Here is a 22,550-nt window from a genome sequence, read left to right on the forward strand (position 1 = left end):
TACGAACTAAGGACATTTTATAGCTTTTAATGACAATGTAACTAGTAACTTCTTATTTGTGATATAGAACAATAAAGCTTGTACATATTTCATATACGCAGTAGTTAACGCGTACGACTGTTGTAACAAACCTTGTGTTTGCAGGTTGTGAATAAAGAGGCAATTTAAGCAGTCCAGTAACGTTTTTAGTAAAACATACTTCACCTGTAATATCGAATAGCTTGTTTGTTCCACGATACTTTAAGGATTACAAGAGTATATATGAAAGTTAAAATTGCACCCAAACTTCATTGAACACTAGTGTGCTGACAATACATTTCATCCCTTAGTCTATGCCACTAATTAGTCACTGGCCTTAAAAGCCATACAAAAAATAATCGTGAATCCTATCCAGCATGCCCTCATTAGCTTTACCAAAACATATATGGACACGCTTATAATGTTAGTTACTAGTACCAATTTGTATTACCATCTTAAGGTTTCTCGATTGTAACTAGGCTACATGCTTACACTTAACATGGTATGATAGTGTTGCTGCTGTGCAGTTTGTGGTCGACGGAGTCCTTTCATTTAGCTAGTACTCTCTCGGGTTGATCCGGACGAAGAGGTCTCCACTAAAATTGCTATGATGTTGGGCGCACTCAAAAACTTAATTTCTCAACAGGAGCGCCGAGCGCGCTACGTAGTTACCCACGAAAGTGTTACCGTTGTACTTCCAAAGTTAATTTACTATCGGTCTTGAACAACACTATGCTATTGTGCCTATCTTTCTGTTTTTATCTATATGATACTGTTATTCAAGATGATGCTAATGTCTTTTAGGTTTAGGTATTGAGATAAAAATGTTAAACACTTTGACTCCTATGTAGTGAATCTGCTTTTTGGAAATTTTACAGATTGACTCTTTCCCAAGTGATTTTATGTTCATGTACTGGGACATCGCTATTACAACCATCGTAGCTCTGTTAGGTAAGTTTATTATGCAATACAGTTAGATCACAAGACCCGGAAAACTTCTGACACTGATTCAAGGGCGTAGGTACCGGGGGGGGGGCGCCAGCCCCCCCAGTGAAAAATGTGGAGTGGCGGAAGTATCATTCCGCCCCCCCCCCCCGCTTCGCAAGTCAGAAAACCCCTTTTTCATTTCCAAATGAGAAAAAAAATCTCATTTGGAGCACCAAATTGCATCTAAGGCCAGGTGAAAATACAAATTAAGTCTACAAAATGGAGTGAGTGTTGAAGTGTGCTATATTGCACCAAATTGCATCTGAGGCCACCTGGAAATGCAAAAAAATCCAAAGGGGAGGGGGACACCCCCTCCCCTTAGACCCCTCCCCCAGGCCGGCCATCAGTCTTCAGCCCCCCCCCCCCACTCAAATGTACCTTCCTACGCCACTGCACTGATTAGTCAGTTGAGACTGTAACTTGATTTGGTCTCCGGACATATCATTAATGTCAGTTGATACTGTAACTTTATTTGGTGTCCGAACATATCCTTAATGTCAGTTGAGACTGTAACTTTATTTGGTCTCCGAACATATCCTTAATGTCAGTTGAGACTGTAACTTTATTTGGTCTCCGAACATATCATTAATGTCAGTTGAGACTGTAACTTGATTTGGTCTCCGAACATATCCTTAATGTCAGTTGAGACTGTAACATATATTTGGTCTCTGAAATATCTTTAGCTTGAGAAATAAGGTGTTTACACTGACTCGTTCGATGCGACGTGAAGACATATAACAATATCACATTATTCCCGTGATTCTGCTTTATTGGCAAATTAAGTACAGTACATATGAAGATTTCTTTCCCTCTAAAGTAACAAAGACGAACTGTCCCTCTTTACTCAGTTGCCAGGAACCATGCGTACCCGAGTATTGTTGCTAAGAAACCGCTGACCAGTCTTATGGACCCCGCCCTCCTGTTCTCCGTCCTCACAAATACGGTGTTACAATTTGGTGTTCAAATTGCAGGGTATTTCCTTTTGACCATGCAACCATGGTAAGTCGCTTCCATATTGAAAGGATGCATTGACCGTATTAAACAAGAGTATTTTTATGTCTAGGAACTTCACAAATATGGAAATATGAAATCATTTTGGATATTAAAGATATATCCTGAATTGTCAGTTGACAGTGGTATTAACATCTCCAACTCTTCTTCGAATATTGGAATGAAGTAGAGTTATAAGTTTAGGCTACTCCAGTATAATGTTTTGTATGTGATAGTATAAACATGAAGATGTGGGTCAACATATGCCAGTAATTAGCATAAAGTCTGGATCGAGTATCCTTTAATGATTTCCCTTCCTCTTTTATCTAGGTTCACACCACTGGTTAAAGACAGAGACGATATCTCCAATTCATACTGCTACGAGGCAACATCGATATTCTTCCTATCTTCTTTCCAATACATAATCGTTGCGTTCCTTTTTTCCAAAGGACCTCCTTTCAGAAAACCAATATACACTAACGGTAAGCTCCAAATCTTAAAAGATCAGGCGCAAACTATAATAGAGTTCGATACTGGCACAGCAGTTAAGAAGTAATTAGCAGCCTACTGGAATAATACGATCTGATATCCTTTTTACTTGGCTGGATCTTCCTATTTGGCATCATTACATCGGAGCGACCGTTTCTCATTCAATTCACGTATGCTTTTCTCCCCTCACGTACGACATATGGAATGAAATTCACCCCACCCCTCCGCCCCGTTCAATAGTCTATATTAGCATAACATTGCGTTTAAGACCCGATAAGAGACCTATTTATAGTCTGAATTTGCTTCAGAACGCATCATTTGACGTCTAAAGTTTATATTTTCTCGGGATGAGCAACGGACGCCCCTCCCCGTATAAGTCGATTTCAACGACCCCAGGGCCACCCCACCTTTAGATCTACCTCTTACCATTACAAATAGAATTGTGTCCTTACCTAAATCAGTCAGCGGAATTGTAGAACCCCTCCCTCCACCACCAATTTTTTAATCTTGTGCATACACGCCACTGCTCCAAATTAAGGTATATAGGCACAGTGTTCAGAAAAAGTATAAGCACAATTTTCAGGCTAATGTTTCAGTTTATTATGGACATACTAACATCTCTTTGCTCAAGTATATATACCCAGCGGTTCACTTGAAAAGTCACTGTATTTTCTTCTAAGCGTTTCTCGATTTTGACAAGAAAGTTGCAGTGCATATTAAAGCAAGTTGTTTATATTGTATTTGTGTCTATTAATTAATTTATATTTAATATATAATATTTATATATTATTATATAATATAATATTTATTAATATATAATATATATATTTAATTTAAGAATCAATAATTCTAATTAAATAATTCTTCATTAAGTTGTTTTGTTCTTGCTATCTGACAGTGCTGTTCTTCGTGAGTTTGGTGTTGCTGACAATATACACAGTATCCATGATGTTTTTCCCGATCCAAGCGGTCAACAACTATGGAGAGGTAACGGTCTTTTTTATAAAATACCACTGCACAGTTGTCTAGCAAAGGGACTAATTTAATTCATAAGGATAACTGGATATCACGAACTTGAACTTATCTCTCTTCTCAAACAATGTGGATTACCTGGTGCGATCGTCACATATATTGAACCAGTCGTCTGCACAAATGCCATCAATTTGATAATTTTCTTTCCTTTTCTCGCAGCTGATGGAGCTGGAGACCTATTACTACTTCGTAATCTTGGGACTGGCTGTAGTTCATTTTGCATTGGCTCTGCTTCTAGAGGTTTGTTATCTTGCGGATCAGTGTAGTCCGTGGTTTCGCTCAGTAACACTTTACAATTGTGCTGGCGTGCTCGAGCGTGCATGTGGAAAGCCACTTTAACATTTAATCGGGAATTTTAGATATCTTAAATTATTTCTTATGCTAGATATCTAAAATTCTATTTCAGATATCTTAAATTAAATTCTAGATATCTGAAATTTAATTCGAGATATCTGAAATTTTAAATCAGATATCTGAAATTGAATTCGAGATATCTGAAATTGAATTCGAGATATCTGCAATTGAATTCCAGATATCTGCAATTCTAATTTGAGATATCTGAAATTGAATTCCAGATATCTGCAATTGAATTCCAGATATCTTAAATATATATGCAGAAATTCCCGATTAAATGTTAAAGTTGCTTGTATGGAAAGCCATTTTAACATTAATCGGGAATTTTCATATATCTGAAATTGAATTCGAGATATCTGTAATTGAATTCGAAATATTTGAAATTCTATTTCAGATATCTGAAATTGAATTCGAGATATCTGCAATTGAATTCGAGATATCTGAAATTCAATTTCAGATATCTGAAATTAAATTTGAGATATCTGCAATTCTATTTCAGATATCTGAAATAGAATTTCTCGAATTCAATTTCAGATATCTGAAATTCTCTGGTACTTCGAGATATCTGAAATTGATTTTAAGATATCTGCAATTATTTGTACATATCTTAAATAAATTGGAGATATCTGAAATTTAATTTGAGATATCTGAAATTATTTCGAGATATCTGAAATTTCTTATTAAATGTTAAAACGGCTTTCCATACGCCCGCGCTTGTGTATGTATGGGACGGCTAGCTTGTAGAAACGATATCTCAACAACCACAACTGAACCACGACTGGAATCAATGTCAATATTGGTGAATAGATGCTTTATGATGGGGAGATGTGCCCTATTGTGTTTGGTTCCATCTCATGAATATAAATGATTGGGCAGGGCCTACCGATTTTTTTAAACGTCAATATAGGCTCTGCAACCATCTGTCCGATTGGGTTTATAGTTGCCATGGTGATGTAACTACATAGTATGTACATGTTCTTCTCAAAAACAATTTTACCTCATATATTAATGGTGGGTGGGATTTAATGGGAAATTGTCAAAAACACATAGTAAACACGATATCTCAACAACCACAAGTTAAATCAATGTCATACTAGGTAGATGTGTAGATGAGTCGATATGCCCCGTTGTTCTTGGTTCTCATCTCATGAATATTAATAAGTGGGCGAGGCTTAACATAGAATTTTGTTTATACTGGTATGGTGTTGTTGGTACATAATAAGCACATTTTCATGAGACATCTCCAACCTTATGTCACTAGTATTCATCATATTACAAGACATGGTAGTCAGTTATTCTGAATATTGAGCACATTTTATGGCAAGGAATCACTAAGACAACTGGCTTTTTTATCATACAATGTCACTGAATATACTTTGTCAACATGATACCTGATTCTTGGTCTCTTCCTGTATATGTTGCTGTATTATTCAATAGATAATCTCTCTACGTTCTGGTGTGCACAAGTTAATGAAATAATAACATTTATGGCTTACCACACTATGAATATGTTTGGGCATCGGAACCACTAAGCGCTTTCGTTTTCTGGTTGTATTCCTTTCCGGTAGCATAAGGAATCTATCTAGCGTGTGCATGTTTATACATGTTTAAGCCTCACGAGTGGTGACGTAGAACAGTCGTCGATCAATAGAGAACAATAATCATCGGTTTTCCAGACAAAGGGTTAGAATAAAGGGAAAAGTCATCGGTTGTAGCCAATACAAGAGAAACAAGTTGACAATCCATGGAGTTGCAGATCTCCCCTTCTATGACGCAATGTATCGACATTGGACCTTTGACCTTGACCCTTGTCAACTACAGAAGTACTATGTTAAAATTTGTCCCATTGTTCTCTACATATCTTGTGGTTTAATGACTTTCTCCAACATACTGACAAGCAGAAGTTCGCGGCACACTTTCCGCACAGTTTTAACTCAGTTGATATTTGACCCCGATCCTAAACACCTCAATCTGTCCTATTTTAAGATTTTGCTAATCATGTTCTGCATATCGTGTGGTTAAGTGGATTCCTCTAACATGTTGACATGCAGAAAATTGCTAAAATCAATTTTTAGGTTTTTGATATGACATTTGACCTAACGTCATCAATCACCCAGGCACGAGTTTACGCGTTCAGGCACCTACCCAGCAGGTATGACATTGATCGGACGTAACTAGATTCTAGTAGGAGTTTGCGAATCACTTTTGCACACAAATTAGGCCAATTTTACCTTTGACCTTAATTAATATTTGACCCTGACCCTAAATCTGTCTTATTTCAAAATTTGTCTCACCAGTATTTACATATCATGTGGTTTAATGACTTTTGCCAACAGAATAACTTTTGTCATGCAGAAAATGGCCAGAAAATAAATTTAGATTTCTTGACCTTTGACCTATGACCTCTCTAGAGGTAGAGTACATAAAACACATATATCTGGTCGTAAAGTGGAATTTTCTGAATGGTGTGTGTTCTTCAATACCTTTCGTTTTGGACCACGATAACAATAATATTGTAGCGGGGAATGCGGCATTAAGCTTGTCCAAAGCATGATATGTTCGATACAATGATATGTCATGAATTTCAACGAGCTTTTCACGTGGCTTCTGCTTACGTTGATCGCCCAGTTATTTTAACTTCATCAAATGACCACACTCCAGAATCGGAAAAAGGGTAAGTTGGGGGAGGAGGGGGGGGGGGGCAAATTTATTCAGTAATGATGTATTTTGAATTTTAACACTCTCCCCTTAACAAGTTTGTTATGCTGTTAGGTGCTTAGAGGTACAATCATTCCCTTCTGATACAATACAATTCCAACTCCTTGATTTATTATTTTTTCAGAGCGTCTTAGCGGACACCAGATTCGTCAGACAATATGGTACTTGTAGGAAGTTGCGAGGTAAAAACAGGGCTAAGAAGTACGACTTGATGATAGAGGAGATAAACAACGACAATATTTGGCCTCCGATAACCAGACCGGACTCCAAGATACCAGGCTTTAAAAGAATCGACATGGGAGCTGGTAACTTGCAACGAAACACCACTGATTTATGAGAGCAGTATCATACGGATAGTTATCTCACTGAGATGAATCTGTAACCTTCCCTGATGTCATGTGAATCCTAAGTACAGATTACGTGTCGGCATCGCGCCGTGTTATATAGTTCAGACTGACTGACAATGTGGGAAAGCATCTTTCATGAGACCTTTTCTTTGAGTTCATCGTGTTTTGCAGTTCCTGTGAACCTAATAGATACAGATAGACTAGCATATAAACATATAAACATATAAACATAAGGCGGAGTGTATAGCTTAGTGGTTAACGCCGGCGTCTCCCAGTCATGAGATCCCCGGTTCGATTCCCCGCCGACAGCAATGTGTGTCGTCTGGCAAGGGTGTTGTTCAATAACAACTTCCCGACATGGACGTTAAATGGATGTGTGCCGAGAGATTGGCTTCGGTCAGCTTGCGAGTCTACAAGCCTCCATGGCTTCTTTCGCGAGTTCCTGCTTGCGGGAAGATCACATATACATACATACATATACATACTACATAAAGAACCACATATATAGGCCGTTCACTGTTATCTAGTTTCACGACTATATAGCTGAACAGCGTGGGTCGGTTTTGTTTTACCTATTGTACCTGATGGTGTAGTCCAGATGATTTACCTATATTCATGAATAACATAAAATCATATATATACATATAGAATCATAAAACTTCATACTATTCTTAGTTGTTGCTGTTATACTATACATGATTTAACTAAATTTCAATCTTGTCACCTCGAATTTAACCTTTCGATGTTTTGTAAAATCAAAATTCGTTAAAAAAATTATGTATGTTTCTAATTATTCTTTCTTCTTTTATGGATAACTTAATTATTCGATATTATTATTTAGTATGTTAGAGAATACTTGTTTGGCCGATGAAATATTTCTGTTCGCATCGAACACTTAATGGAAAACGTTTAGAGTGACCGCCGAATGACGGTCAATAGAAGTGAAAGACTGAATCTCTTTCGAAGATTGTTAATTGAGAAGTAAAAGGTAAAATATTGTTTGCAGTGTTATATAAGTGTTCTCGTGTAAAATGTCATACGAATTCAGTAAGCCTATTGGCTGTCTGGTTATAAGGTTACAAATGGCAAGAATGGATTGCAATCGTTACCTTGTCCAAGATGGATACGAGATAAGCTGGCTGAGAATTTGACATACACGATCATCCAAATAAACTTTTTGTTTTTATAGTGCAAATGTTGTGTACGTGTGCGTGGAAAAATTGAACATATTCTTCCCACTGAATGTCTTTTATCTTAATCTGGTCTTGATATATCTGGTTTTGATAATTCTCTCTATGTTTAATCATATAATGCCGGATCTCCTTCATGTTTCTCTAAGGCATATTCCACTTTGATGTTAGGAATATGTTTGTGTTTTAGCAATAATCTTAACGGGATGGTACAGTATATTATCGATACATAGTATTAAATCGATATGCAGTATAGATGAAAATGTATGTAATGATACAATAGTTCACTATGGAAACGTACATTCGGTAAATTTTATGTTTGATGTGATTAAAATATATCCAATAACGTAATTGTTGCATTAGTAAACTAATAATGTATTGGTTTCATGAATTGTAAACTAATAACACAGAACAAGTATTGTAAGTTTTTCCTAGTCGACAAGTCCCTTCTGCTGAGAGAAACTTATGATTTGGCAACTACATAGCGTTACACAGTCGTTCGGCTTAATACAATGCATCTGATAGAATGACATGTCGCAAAGAAATCTGATGTAGTCCGGCAAAACAGAGGCGACAAGCAACGATGAAAACAAATTTAAGAGGAAGGTAATGCTACATTGACTAGGACTTGAAAATATAAGTTCAAAACTTATTGCTCGCTGTTCAGAAAATTCTCCTTACTATTTTGTAGTGAATAATCACACGACCATGACGGATGGTACACATGTTTGCCAATTTGCAAACATCATCATCATCGTCATCGTCGTCGTCTTCATCATCATCAACATCATAATCATCGTCATCGTCATCATCATCGCCGTCATCATCACCATCAACATCATCATCGTCGTCATCATCATCATCATCATCATCATCAATATCATCAACATCACCAACAACATCATCGTCGTCATCACCATCATCATCATCATCATCATCGTCGTCGTCGTCGTCGTCGTCGTCGTCGTCGTCGTCGTCGTCGTCGTCGTCGTCGTCGTCATCGTCATCAACATCAACATCAACATCATCATCATCATCATCATCATCATCATCATCATCATCATCATCATCATCATCATCATCATCATCATCATCATCATCATCATCATCATCATCATCATCATCATCATCATCATCATCATCATCATCATCAGAGTATATGTGATCGTACCAGGAAAGCAGCGAAAGAAGGTTACCTTATCTGATCACCCAATCATATATAAGCGCCAATTTCCATGGTCGCCGATACGGTGAAATGAACTTTTATACTATAGGCTACACGCATATGCCGAGGCATTTTGTTCTAAAGGTTGCAGCATTTTTAGGCAAACTTTTGTTTTGTTTACGCAATTAATTGTTTATTGTCACCAAACCATCTACTGATATACAGAAAAAAGGCCTATTGAAACTAACTGTGTGATTTTAACAGAGGGCGGTAACTCATAACAAAAATTAACAATATGTGTTACATGCTTGACCATTATGACAAACTCTTTCAACCGCAATTCATTTTCCATGACAGCACCAGTCGTTGTTTCTATAGATGACTGCACCAATCGTTCTTTGTAGATCCATGACTACACCAATAGTTGTTTCTATATAACCATGACTGCGCCAATAGTTGTTTCTAAATCCATGACAATATCAGCCGTTGTTTTTAGATACATGACAGTATCAGTCGTTGTTTCTAGATACATGATTGCATCAATCGTCCTCTCTAGATCCATGACTACACCAATAGTTGTTTCTATATAACCATGACTGCACCAATAGTTGTTTCTAAATCCATGACAATATCAGCCGTTGTTTTTAGATACATGACAGTATCAGTCGTTGTTTCTAGATACATGATTGCATCAATCGTAGATCCATGACTACACCAATAGTTGTTTCCATATAACCATGACTGCACCAATAATTGTTTCTAAATACATTAAAGTATCAGCCGTTGTTTTTAGATGCATGACAGTATCAGTCGTTGTTTTTATAGATCTATGAAAGTATCAGTCGTTGTTTCTAGATCCATGAGTGTATCAGTCTTTGTTTTTAGATCCATGAAAGTATCAGTCGTTGTTTCTAGATCCATGACAGTATCAGTCCTTGTTTTTAGATACATGACAGTATCAGTCGTTGTTTTTAGATACATGACTGCACCAGTTGATTTTTTATATACTATTTGTACTATGTAGTCCATAGCTTCTGCACTATACATTATGCAGAGTAAATTTTCATTTTAAATAGTGAAGTATACGCTGAAAATTTAGTTTGCCAATTTAATTCTTAAACTAATGAACATGGTTTATTTTGATATGGCGAAGAGAGGCGGTTTACTATTTGGTTCGTTTGGTCACAAGCTTGAAGATGGTAGGCCCTACATCTTATTTGCCGACGAAGAGCAGAAGCTGCTTTGCGGTTCATTTTGTCAAAGCAATCGTGGTAGGCCTAAGGGAATTCACTGTTTAGAAGTATCCTAAACAGTAGCCTAAATATAGGTATTAAAATTGTTCCACGTCCATGCGGTGTAATTCTTTGTACTTACTTGAGTTTTGACATGTTTTTATCTAAAGGATTATTAAAGACACTTAATTTGTGTGTAATCAGTTCTATTTCACTAATCTGTTGCGGAATAGCATATGTCGATCTAATGCTAATAAATGTTGAGTGTACAACTCTGTAATGTTCAGTGTGATTCTTGTAGGTTCACGATTCCTACGGTACAGATATGCTGCCATCGATAATAGCCTATATGCAATCGATGATCCGCCTATTCAATGCTACAAGCTATCAATGCTTCACTCTATTGATGATACATGCTATCGATTGTGTTCCCATGTCGGTGCTTCACTCTGTGATACTTACGTTATGAGTGTTTCACTCTATTGACGATACATGCTATCGATTGTCTTCCCATGTCGGTGCTTCACTCTGTGATACTTACGTTATGAGTGTTTCACTCTATTTATGATACACGCTATCGATTGTCTTCCCATGTCGGTGCTTCACTCTGTGACACTTACGTTATGAGTGTTTCACTCTATTGATGATACATGCTATCGATTGTATTCCCATGTCGGTGCTTCACTCTGTGACACTTACGTTACCAATGCTTCACTCTATTGATGATACGTGCTATCGATTTGTCTTCCCATGTCGGTGCTTCACTCTGTGACACTTACGTTATGAGTGTTTCACTCTATTGATGATACATGCTATCGATTGTCTTCCCATGTCGGTGCTTTACTCTGTGATACTTACGCTATGAGTGTTTCACTCTATTGATGAAACATGATATCGATTGTGTTCCCATGTCGGTGTTTCACTCTGTGATACTTAAGATATTATGAGTGTTTCACTATATTGATGATACATACTATCGATTTTCTTCCCATATCGGTGCTTCACTCTGTGATACTAACGCTATGAGTGTTTCAATCTATTGATGATACATGCTATAGATTGACTCTCGATGGCGATGCTTCACTCTACGATGCTCACGCAATCGATGTTTCACTTCCCTACTTATCCCAAAGCGAAAAAGCATTAGCCTATATTAGAAGCGTTTATAATGCTTTTACATGTTGAAATAATATCCGATTGGAAATGGGTTTTCAACATGATAGAAATGTAATTCATTCATATATATATATATATATATATCAACCGAAATTCAGTTCGACTTGACAGCCTTTACAAATAATGTCGGAACATGTGAGAATCATGTTTCACAAAATATCGACAAAGTTCTTTGATAAGGATGTGAACAACTACAAGGGATTAAGGGGGAATTTTCGAGTTTGCGGCTATACAGTACGGCTACATTAGGCATAAGTGATTGACCCTAATTTCTCTATAAATCCAGCCAGTTGGGACAATTTCCTAATGGTTATACCTCTCTAAACTGTCCTCCCATACCATTCTTCAAAGCGTTCGTATTTACATTACAAACAGTTCCTTGCCATTATCTGATTGAAACATGATATTCATACTGCGCATATATACTGATACTACGAGTACTCTGAAGAGTGACATGACAATACAGTACAGAAAAAAATTGTCCCAACTGAGTGATAAATCAGTCGAAAACCCAGTTGCGTAGCGAGGAATTTGCCAAGGGAGGGGCGAAGCCTATAGGCTAACTATCTAAGCGTAGCGCCACCAACCTTAAAATGGCCGTAAATGCCTCCCATATCGCTGGAAATGGCACTGAATTCCCATGCCTTGTAAGTTGCATTTAAGCATTTTCTATTGTGAAATTACTAATAATATCATAAAAAATATGCACAAGAGGGGGGGGGGCGGCTTTTTCTGAGCCGGCTGAAAAATTTCCCAGATTCAGTCTCTGTTTCTTTGGGATGCCGGGCGCAGGAATTAAGCATGCAGAGAAGGCTATCATTGCCTAATAGGTTCTATATCACCTGCAGAACACACACATTGTTTTTACAAGAACGCTAAGTACTAAATGCCTCAGACTCGCCATACTTTGCTTGACCGGAATAACGATGGAATGGATGCCAGGCCTTCCGGCCACTCCTTGGGCAGCTATTACCCTCCTACCCTGTACAACGTGACGTCAGCTGAGCGGCGTTTTGACCGTACGCTTGTATTGGCTTGGTCAGACTGCAGAGCCTTACATAAGCTTACCTGCATACTGATGTGCTTCGGTGCAGTATCGCCCCATAGGCCTATACAAGTAGGAACAATTATGAAGAGTGGGACGTTCTGTTTACCGTTAATGTTATCTAATGAAAATACACAGTTCCTACTCAACGATTGATACAACTATAGATTTATATTCATTTATAACGTGCATGTATGAAGTCCAATGGCCACGTTCTTAGAATGCACCATTGTTGCGTAGTGACCTATGGCCTATGTAATGTAGAAAAACATGATAAACTCAATTGTACAAGACTATAACACATATCTATTCTACATCATTCTTACTTAGGTACCTATTTTATCACTGTGATAATAATAAGCAGAAAGCCATATGGCTTTGTGATTCCTTGCCACATGTTGTATGCAGGAATTGGTTTCTTCCAAAACAAACTGTTTTTCATCATGAAGAAACTAGAAACCAACATTGAAGAAAACAATTCCAAATTCATACACTGTATACCATGCCCCATGTATTATAAAGTCTCTTAATGGGATCACACACACACACGCACACATACATACAAACATACACCCATACATACACCCATTCATACATACATACACGCATACATACATATATATAGGGATGACTTGAGTTCAGCCGACCGTAACCGCACATTGGTAATCAGCATGGCGTAGCGTGACAATGAAGTATTCAATAGTTCACTTCCTGCTGGAACAGTGCTTATTACGAAGATGTAGAGCAAATATTACATAATATAGTTTACCTATACTGTAATTTACAACATGTTTTTACTCGAGTTTCACGCCTCACGGCGATCATAAAACAACTGAACGTAAACCGAAACGGCCGCGTGTTCTTATTTTTTACTGGTGCGGTCATTTGGTTTGTTACCGTGGCGACATTTTGAGATGAGCTCAGTTGCTTGGTTTATTTTGTCTTTGGCGCGTAAGATTGCCAACTTCTTTTTCCACACAGAGGTAATTGCACAGTCCCAGATTCACGCTTGGGTGTGTTTGATTCTTTTACTATTTTTCCAGCTTATGTTGTGGCTAATTCCCCTTCTTTCAGGTTCCATACGTATTTTGACAGTTCTGTTTCATTTTGGTACTTCTAGTTTCTGAGAGATTTGGAGTGGTTGTTGATCCGCTGTCTGTTGTTGAACCGCTATAGAGCTGGTTAAACATTTCCTTTGTAGGGGGCAGTTTTTCGTAGATCTGCAGTAGCATGGTCTAGTAGAGGTTGTTTCTGGTGTATACACCGAATGGTTTACCAAAAACGTTCTGCCGTCCCATATAAGTCAAAGCAATCCCTTTGAATTGACAACGGAAACGGATTCAAATAATCCGACACGGATTAAACATGGGTGACGTAGGTTTTAGATTTAGTTCACAGAAGTGTTTTTTTTTTCCTTTTCTAGATTTGTCTGTTCAAGAATCGTTTTGGTCAATGGCACATTGCCGATCTATTGTGAGTCATTCTCATTCTTTGCGTGTTTTTCGCGTCTCCAACGTATTGTCAGTTGCAAATATTGCAGTAGATTTTGGCTGCTCTGAGAGTCCCAGTGCAATTGACAAGTAAGCACGTCTTGCAATTTTGCGTACAGGGCGAAGTTCGTGTATTTTCTGTTATGATTGCCTCTGATGAACTAGGTCTTATAATGAAAAGACAGATGAATCTGAGAACCTGATTACAGGCGTTCGGTGCTTCAGAGGAGCAAATGCGTCGAAAGCGCAACGTTTGATTGTATGGAATGTTTCTGGAACAATGACGTTGATGGTAAATGCTTGGTTAGTATGGAACGCCAAAATCGACAAAAATGCAGAATTTTTTTTTATGTAAGCCTAAGTCATTATGTGAATACAAAGTTACCGGCATAATTATAATGACCAAGAACAATTTAAGTCCTTATGTGGCACTAATAGCACCTCCACATCATAACCAAGAACATTTTACGTATCATCCTAACACTGCCACATAATGACCGCCAAAACCGACAATATTTACATGTCCTTATGTGGGGACTCGCATATCGCCACCTAAGGAATAACGAAGTTCGCTAGTCATAATGTGGCGATATGCGAGTATCGACATTACGATTCACTAACTTGGAGTTCTTGGGCCACACAGTTGGAAACGGGAAGTTGGGCCCGAAGCAGAGTACCCTTGATAAAATCAAAAACGCTCCAAAACCGGAGACGAAAACCCAAGTCAGGTCGTTTCTTGGTCTCACGGGGTATTACAGAGACTACATACCAAACTACTCTGCACTAGTTGCCCCACTGTCGGACCTGACGAGGAAGGGTTCACCCAAAGTAGTGATTTGGGGAAGCGCCCAGGACAAGGCGTTCAATGATCTGAAGCAAGCGCTTATAAGTCCACTCCTTCTCAGGCTTCCTGATGTAAATAAGCAATTTGTTCTGAAGACCGATGCATCCGATGTAGGGATTGGTGCAGTCCCACTACAGGAACATGAAGGAGAATTATTTCCTGTAGCGTATGCTAGTAGAAAGTTATTGGAGAGGGAAAGAAATTATTCAGTGATTGAGAGAGAATGCCTGGGATTAGTTTGGGCAGTACAGAAATTCCATGTATATCTGTACGGAAGTGAGTTCGTCTTACAGACCACTGGCGGATCCAAGGGGGGGGGGGGCCAAGGGGGGCCATGCCCCCCCAAAGGTGAGCCAAAAGTGTTTCCGAACATCCGCTAAATCATATGATTGGAAATTAAAAAAATAGAGAGGAATAGCAGTGGTAGACTAGTCTAAACCTTTTCGTTTTCTGGTTTAAAATTAAATGCAGAGCTCCCAACTGACCCGCAATTCGCGGGAATTAGACCCGCATTCTAACACCCAAACCCGCTGACCCGCACAAGCGTCCGAAAAAACCGCATTGTAATTGTCAAGTATACATAGAAAAATTGCATCAATTTTTGACTTAGCAACCATCATTTCTTTAGCATTTAGCATAATAGAGTATAAAACCTCCTTTACAGCATCATTTGAACCTCAAATTAGCCTATATTTCTTTTCATTGGGGCGAGCAGCGAACATTGTCATGCCACGGGAAAGAATGAAAAATCAAAAGGGGAAGGGGACACCCCCTCCCCTTATACCCCTCCCCCAGGACGGCGATTCGTGGCATGGACCAGCATTTGCCTTCTCGAGAGTTGGGAGCTATGTAAATGTATGAGCATGAGGATTTACAGTTTAACACCATTTTGCAGTTACAGGCTGGTTGTAAGAAATTTATAACCTATGAGAAATAAAATTTCTTGAGAAAGATGATGCCAACTTTGTTTTATAAATATTTTAGAAAATTACACCTGGGAAACATTTTTTTAGAAGTAAATTAACATCACCATTGTACACTTTTGTCGCACCAAATTACATCTGAGGGCATTCAGCAATAGAAAATTTTCCACCCCCTCCCCTTAGACCCCTCCCCCATATCACTCTAATGCCACTTTGGCCCCTCCCAAACACAGGCCCTGGATCCGCCATTGTTACAGACTGATCACGAACCACTCACTTATTTAAATAGAGCGAAGTTGCTAAACTCAAGAATTATGAGATGGGCATTAATACTACAAGAGTATAGATTCGGACTGGAATCAATCAAAGGAAAGTACAATGTTGGTGCAGATTATATGAGCCGAATGTAAGCGGGTTATTCATTCATTTAATCAGATGTAGATGTGTTGATTGTAACACTATTGATTGTTGTTATGCTATCATACATTTATAATTGACATTTATGGAATTGTTAGTTTAAGTACTTTGAGATGGTTATCAATATTCATTAGTTATGTTTAATTTAAAGTTGCATACACGTCCATTTATAGATGAAATATTTAAAATATTTATCTTAAAGGGGGAGTAATTGTCACGAACGACTGTATTCATTGTACGTGTATTCAGTATACGCTGGTCTGGGTGATAAGTAGGTCACTCGCCGTGACTGATAACCGTGTTTAATTTTTCTGGAAGCGACGAGAAATGATGGCGCTATTCGGTATTAGCGATTACAGATTTCCAGAACATACGTGAAGTTATTTTTAGCAGGCGACCGGATATCGTCGACCAATGAACGTTGAACTGTCAGTCGTATCTTCGAGACATGGATGATTCTCGATGTTTTTCCGTCAGGATTCCTGGAAAAGAACTTTCGGGAGATTAAACCCGGCAATATATAAAAAGAGATATTTCGGTGATTTGGAGTTTTCCGATCTATTGTGAGAAGAAATTCATCTGAGATAAAAAAAAAAATTATCGAGGGGACGGACGGAGGAACCGGTGGACTGTTTGTTTATCAGATTGGTGCGTCGTTTAACCGGGACAGGCGTGACTTCGGCAGAGTTTTTCGGAGTTCACCCAGGAGGAAGCCATCCTTGGGAAACAAACGTTGAGTCGAATTGGACCAGCGGGGAACGGTTTTGCTCCTGACCAAGTCACGGGATACCAGCCTAGGAGGGATACTCCCGACATCGCTGTTGGTGACGCAAGGAGGTCAGAACAGCTACGAAAGGAACCGAGAGCCGGCACGCGCCGCGTAAGATAAGTTAAGTAATCTTTTAAAAATTTAACGGCCGTATAATATTGTAAAATCTGTCTGTAATATTCCAAATTTCTAGTACTAATAATCCCTGTACAAATCAGTAGAGATCAAATCATTGTAAATATATCGTTTTTGTTAACTTCAGAAACCTCTCAGTAGTCTTTTGGTCCTTTGAGTTTACTTCCCTGAATCTATCTAAACTTGTATTTTATCGGCTTTGAAGGCCAAGGAAAACCCGGGGTCGCACAGAGGGGCGCTAGAGGGTGCCATTTTGTATTATCCCACGGAAGTTGTGACATCCAATATTAAATAAAAACCGTCATTTACTGGGCAAGACAAGCTCAGGGCACTGAGTCTACGCTGCTCCGTGATGCCTGACGACTAAGAAGACTAATTTCTACATGGATTTAGCAATTTTACATGATCACTGAGAATTTTGCAGTTTTTGATTTGTTTGAGAAATTTAATATATAGTGCCTGGCTGAAGTATTACAAGTGTTCCTTATAATGAAAGAATTTTGGTTGGTTATATGAGGATATAGTCCTATACAAGTGGATATGTTTATTTTTGTGCGGGCTGGTCACGTAGACTACAAAATTTTACTAACATTTCTCCCAACAAGACAGACATTGAGATACTTCAATCCTGTTGACATCTTTGACTCCGCCTGTCCAACATATAATTTCAAAGATATGGTTTAAAAAGAATCTATAATTCCAGATTGTTAAAAAAAAATGTCGAAAATGAGATATATGCATTTAGGATGAGAATAAAAGGACAATTTGTAATAGACGTTATCCCTTAGATTATTTATGTGATAAGTAAAGACGCCATGACTATGTTACAAATTAGAAGTGCCTTCGCCAGCAATTGATATTCCGTTCACCCCCGACATATCAGAGACCAACAGCATTCATAAAGTCTTTTCTAAATCATCACTAATACCTAGCGACTAACAAAGGATAAAATGCAGCATTTTTCGTAACAAGAAAATTTGGTATTGCTGTGGTGGGCTAAATTGAAAATATCACAAAGTATTACTGGTCTGTTGGGGTTAAAACTGCTGGGCACTTACAGAAACCCACAACTGACTTTGACCTCAACGTGAACTCTATACCGTTCCACAGACGCTGAAGAAGACGAATCCCTTGTGAAGATAAGCATCCTTATCAATCTTAAACTACTCCTCTATTTCTTCACAAAGACCATCCATGGAAACAGTTTCATTATTCTGTTATTTTTATAATTTCTATTTTTTTGTTTTTGTTTTTTAAGAATATGTTAACCCAACGAAAACTAAAGCACCATGTAAGCCATATGTACATGTATGCTATATTGCTATATGTATGCTGGCTGAGATGGTGCAACTGCACTGAGTGCGTATCCTTACCATATTTGCTTCTTTTAGGAGCTTCCTGGGACAAGTACCCGTTCGTTTTGGCAAGATATTGCCATATTAATGTTTCTTAAGTGAATTGTAACTTTTAACTCTATTCAGCCGATACGAACTTCCTATTTAAGAGATTTAACATTTTTGTCAACCTGAGCTGCCGTGTCTTGCAACACAGGCAAGCACTTTTTTACGTTGCAATGAGTTTCGCAAACCTGTTAAAGGAGATAATGACAACATGAAATCTAGCCTGACCCCTACTATGTCGCAGAAGAGAGGAAAGAAAGAGAACAGTGTGAGAATATTGGACTATGGATTTATCGCTCAAGATTTAATAAATTTCGGAAGATGTCGGGCATATTAACATACTCGGTTCTGTAAAAATCGGGGGTCAATGGGTTATAACTTTGAAAAACGGCAGCGATGCAGACATGCTGCAAGAAATGGGGATAAAACTTGGAAATGAACTATGTGATGGCATGGGTGTTACAAAACATATCTTGACCATGAGCCTCTTCAACGTCCCAACATACATAAGTGACGAAGAACTTTTCAATAAATTGGAAGAATATGGCTGCCAAATTAGAACCAAGTGCACCAACAAATACTACTCAGAATTTCCCAACGTTGAAACGGGGATTGATTCGTACGACCTGAGCTGCCAGTCAATAACAGGTGCGTATCCGGGGGGGCGTTGGGGGCGCGCGCCCCCCCCCCCGGGTAAGGAAAAGAGGAGAGAAAAAAAAGAGAAGAAAAAAGGGAAAAGAGGGGAAAAAAGAAAAGGAGGAGAGGAAGGAAGGGAAAAGAAAAAGAAAAAAGAGAGAAAAGGGAGAAAAGGAGGGAGTAGAAGATAGCCAAGACCTCGGGAAGAGAAAGATCCCTATTATATACACAGGGTAGCCAGTGACAGATCAAGGATTACGGAGGGGGTGTGCGCCTCACCCTACCCCTTACCCCGACAACTCCATTTTTTGACGTTTCCGTTTTTCCTCTCTCACTAATGTACTTGAACTCGACCGAGTCGTCGGGGAACATAACGCATTTCGGGAAGGGGGAGACCGCCCCCCTCCCCGAGCAAATTGTCTTTATGACATCGCTAGTAATTTCAAAATAGACAATGCTTAGATGCAACTAACAAGGCCTGGGAAGTGTCATTTCCAGCGATCTGGGAGGCATTTTCGGCCAAAATTTTTCTTGTTTTTTTTCTTGCTTCGCGCCAACTCATGGTGGCGCTTCGCTTAGATAGTTTGCCTACAGGCTTCGCCCTCCCTTGGCAATTACTCGCTACACGCCTGTTCGAATTTGTAAAGCAAAGAGCAGATATAACATCATATCAATGAGCATTGAAATGCATGTTCCAAGATGAACAGCCTCAAAAACTGTCAATGTGTGTAGTCAAAAGCGTAGGAGCCAGATTGGATTTGGGGGCTGTAATGACTTGCCCGAAAAAAAGCCAAAATTTTTCGCGCAAGAAGCGCGCATTCAACATGTCGATGCCAATATCATATAGGCAAGATCGGTCATTACATCGTGTACCGCACGGTCCATGAAAGTTCCACAGTATACCGCCGGATGCTAATGTAAACAACCAAATGTCTTATGTAGATGGAGAAAAACCATACAGATCCATTTATGTCAAAACTCTCTTTTACAAAGGTAATGTCGGCCAAGCTTACAACTTTATTTAAATTACCAAGGAGATCATTTTAAGCTATTCATTGCTATTTATTTTTCTTTCAGTAGGTGCCCGAAAAAATGGGAAAACAATTGGGGGGGGGCTGCAGCCCCCGCCTCCTACGGGACCTACGCCTATGAGTGAAGTGTTCGGTTTCGATATACCTGATATCGGAAATATCTGCTATTTTTCTGTTCCTTCAACCAAGTTTTGTAAAAGCCATTATAAGAGGTTTTAATATTTTGTACACCAATAAATTAACTGTGTCGGAATTTTAGAAAATTTCCTCAACATTCGTCATCATACTGTCCTCTACTCGTTCAATTTTGACCTGTCTGTTAGGGGTTCAAGGACGTTTTTCTATATTGGTTGTCTATAGACTGAATTTTGTGCAACATTATGGGTATGTTTTGAAGTGATTTTATTCACGAGAAAAGTGAATTTTCAAATTCTCAACAAGTAATGGGCTTAAAACCTTGAAAAGTGGGGCTTTCGGATATTGTGGGCCGTGACGTAGAATAACCTACAAAAGCAATGATCCATAGGACATGCAATGAGGTCGAATATGATGTGTGACTGGTGACAATCTTCAAAAAGGTTATGGATGGAAAAAAAAAACTTTTGGGAAATACTTGGTTCTCAGGCAAAAGTGTACATCTGGTTGCTCATTTTCAAGCCCGAGAAGTGCCATTTCCGGTGATCTGGGGGGTATCAAAACCAGAAATTTTCTTGTACGCTCCGCGCCAACCGATGGTGGCGCTCCGCTTAGATAGTAATTCGCGCCCCCCGGGTTAGAAAATCCTGGATACGCGCCTGAATAACACAAGCCTCCCATACGCAATAACAATAGATAGTGATCACCTTAGACTGAAACACAAAGGTCAAAGCCGTGTTTGCAACCTTTGTCTCGCTCAAGACAATATAATGAGGGACTGCCCGCATTACAAGTGCAGGCAATGTTGGAAAGACAACTTAAACAGTCGCACCAACACCAATATCAAACCCTGTCGATTCTGGAAAGATTAAAGCAGACAAGGCGAAAAGCCATCACCAACAGACTCATGCCAATGCAAAGAAAGATAACCCAGAACAGCATCAAATATAGGCGAAACTGTAACGAACCCTGTCATCAAGTAACGGATTTTTTACGGTCTCAAACAAAGCAAACCATACTCCTCAACGCAGGAATAGGAACCTTAAGGCTAAATGTTTCAACCGCCAGGCGATTTAATCTGAAGGAAAAGATCAATCAAAACAGAATAAATTTTGTGTCGAATGTTTTATTAATTATTCTCTCATTCATGGCAACATCAGACGACTATATAATATAGAATTTGGGGAAAATGTTACATGTAAGTATTACAGCATTGATTCTTATAATAATTTACTCCCAAGTTATGTTCTTACCTTTTTTATCCGTAACCCTTTGACTCATATATGTAATGTATCCTTTAACACCGGAGTATTCCCCCATTGCACTAAAAATTGCTAAAATTACTCCAATTTTTAAACATGATTCTATTTGCTGATGATACAAATATATCTTTTGAATCAGATATAAATGTAAACTCATTTCATAATAAAGCTTCCTTAGAACTAGATACATTTAATGACTGGTTTGCCGCCAATAAACTATCGCTCAACATAGACAAAACTAATAACATCGCCTTTAAAACTTTCAGAACATGTAGTTGGCAATCGATAACAATATCATTATGGGAGGCAAAATTCTCAAGCAAGTTAACACTACTAAGTTATTAGGGGTCCAGATTGATCATAACCTTTCCTGGTGTGATAACATTCAACAATCTGCAACAATGTTGCTAAAAATGCAGGAAATGTATCCAAATTAAAACACTTCTTGCCACAACACAAAATAAAGACCCTTTATCAAACCCTGGTAGTACCACATATTTCTTATTGTTATATTTTTTGGTCTGGCACGTATAATACTAATCTCAATTCACTTATTATAGTACAAAAGAAGGCAATTAGACGAATATCACGTGATCACAACGCCCTACATTTAAGAATCTTAATTTATTGAAAGTTAATGACATAATACGTGTAAAAGTTGCCACCTGCACTTCTAAGGTGTGGAATGGATTACTGCCTAATGCATTTCAGAATTACATAATTAGTCATAGGGATTTACATTATTACAATATAAGATACGCTTAA

The 22,550-nt window shown here is 38.5% G+C and overlaps 1 protein-coding gene across 4 annotated transcripts in view; it reads left to right on the forward strand.

Annotated features, from left to right (window-relative positions):
* LOC139976031 (polyamine-transporting ATPase 13A3-like) overlaps nt 1-10,794 on the forward strand; it is a 77,793-nt gene extending 66,999 nt beyond the window's left edge. For all 4 annotated transcript variants that reach the window (XM_071984422.1, XM_071984421.1, XM_071984419.1 and 1 more), the window contains exons 27-32: nt 897-969; nt 1,854-2,004; nt 2,326-2,477; nt 3,383-3,471; nt 3,676-3,756; nt 6,713-10,794. In XM_071984422.1, the coding sequence (XP_071840523.1) occupies nt 897-969; nt 1,854-2,004; nt 2,326-2,477; nt 3,383-3,471; nt 3,676-3,756; nt 6,713-6,925 (759 nt within the window). In that variant the 3' untranslated portion in view covers nt 6,926-10,794. The remainder of the gene's footprint in view (nt 1-896; nt 970-1,853; nt 2,005-2,325; nt 2,478-3,382; nt 3,472-3,675; nt 3,757-6,712) is intronic.
* Nucleotides 10,795-22,550: the final 11,756 nt, after the last annotated feature.

Source organism: Apostichopus japonicus, chromosome 11, assembly GCF_037975245.1.
Source record: "Apostichopus japonicus isolate 1M-3 chromosome 11, ASM3797524v1, whole genome shotgun sequence".
In the NCBI taxonomy this organism is placed as follows: Eukaryota; Metazoa; Echinodermata; class Holothuroidea; order Aspidochirotida; family Stichopodidae; genus Apostichopus; species Apostichopus japonicus.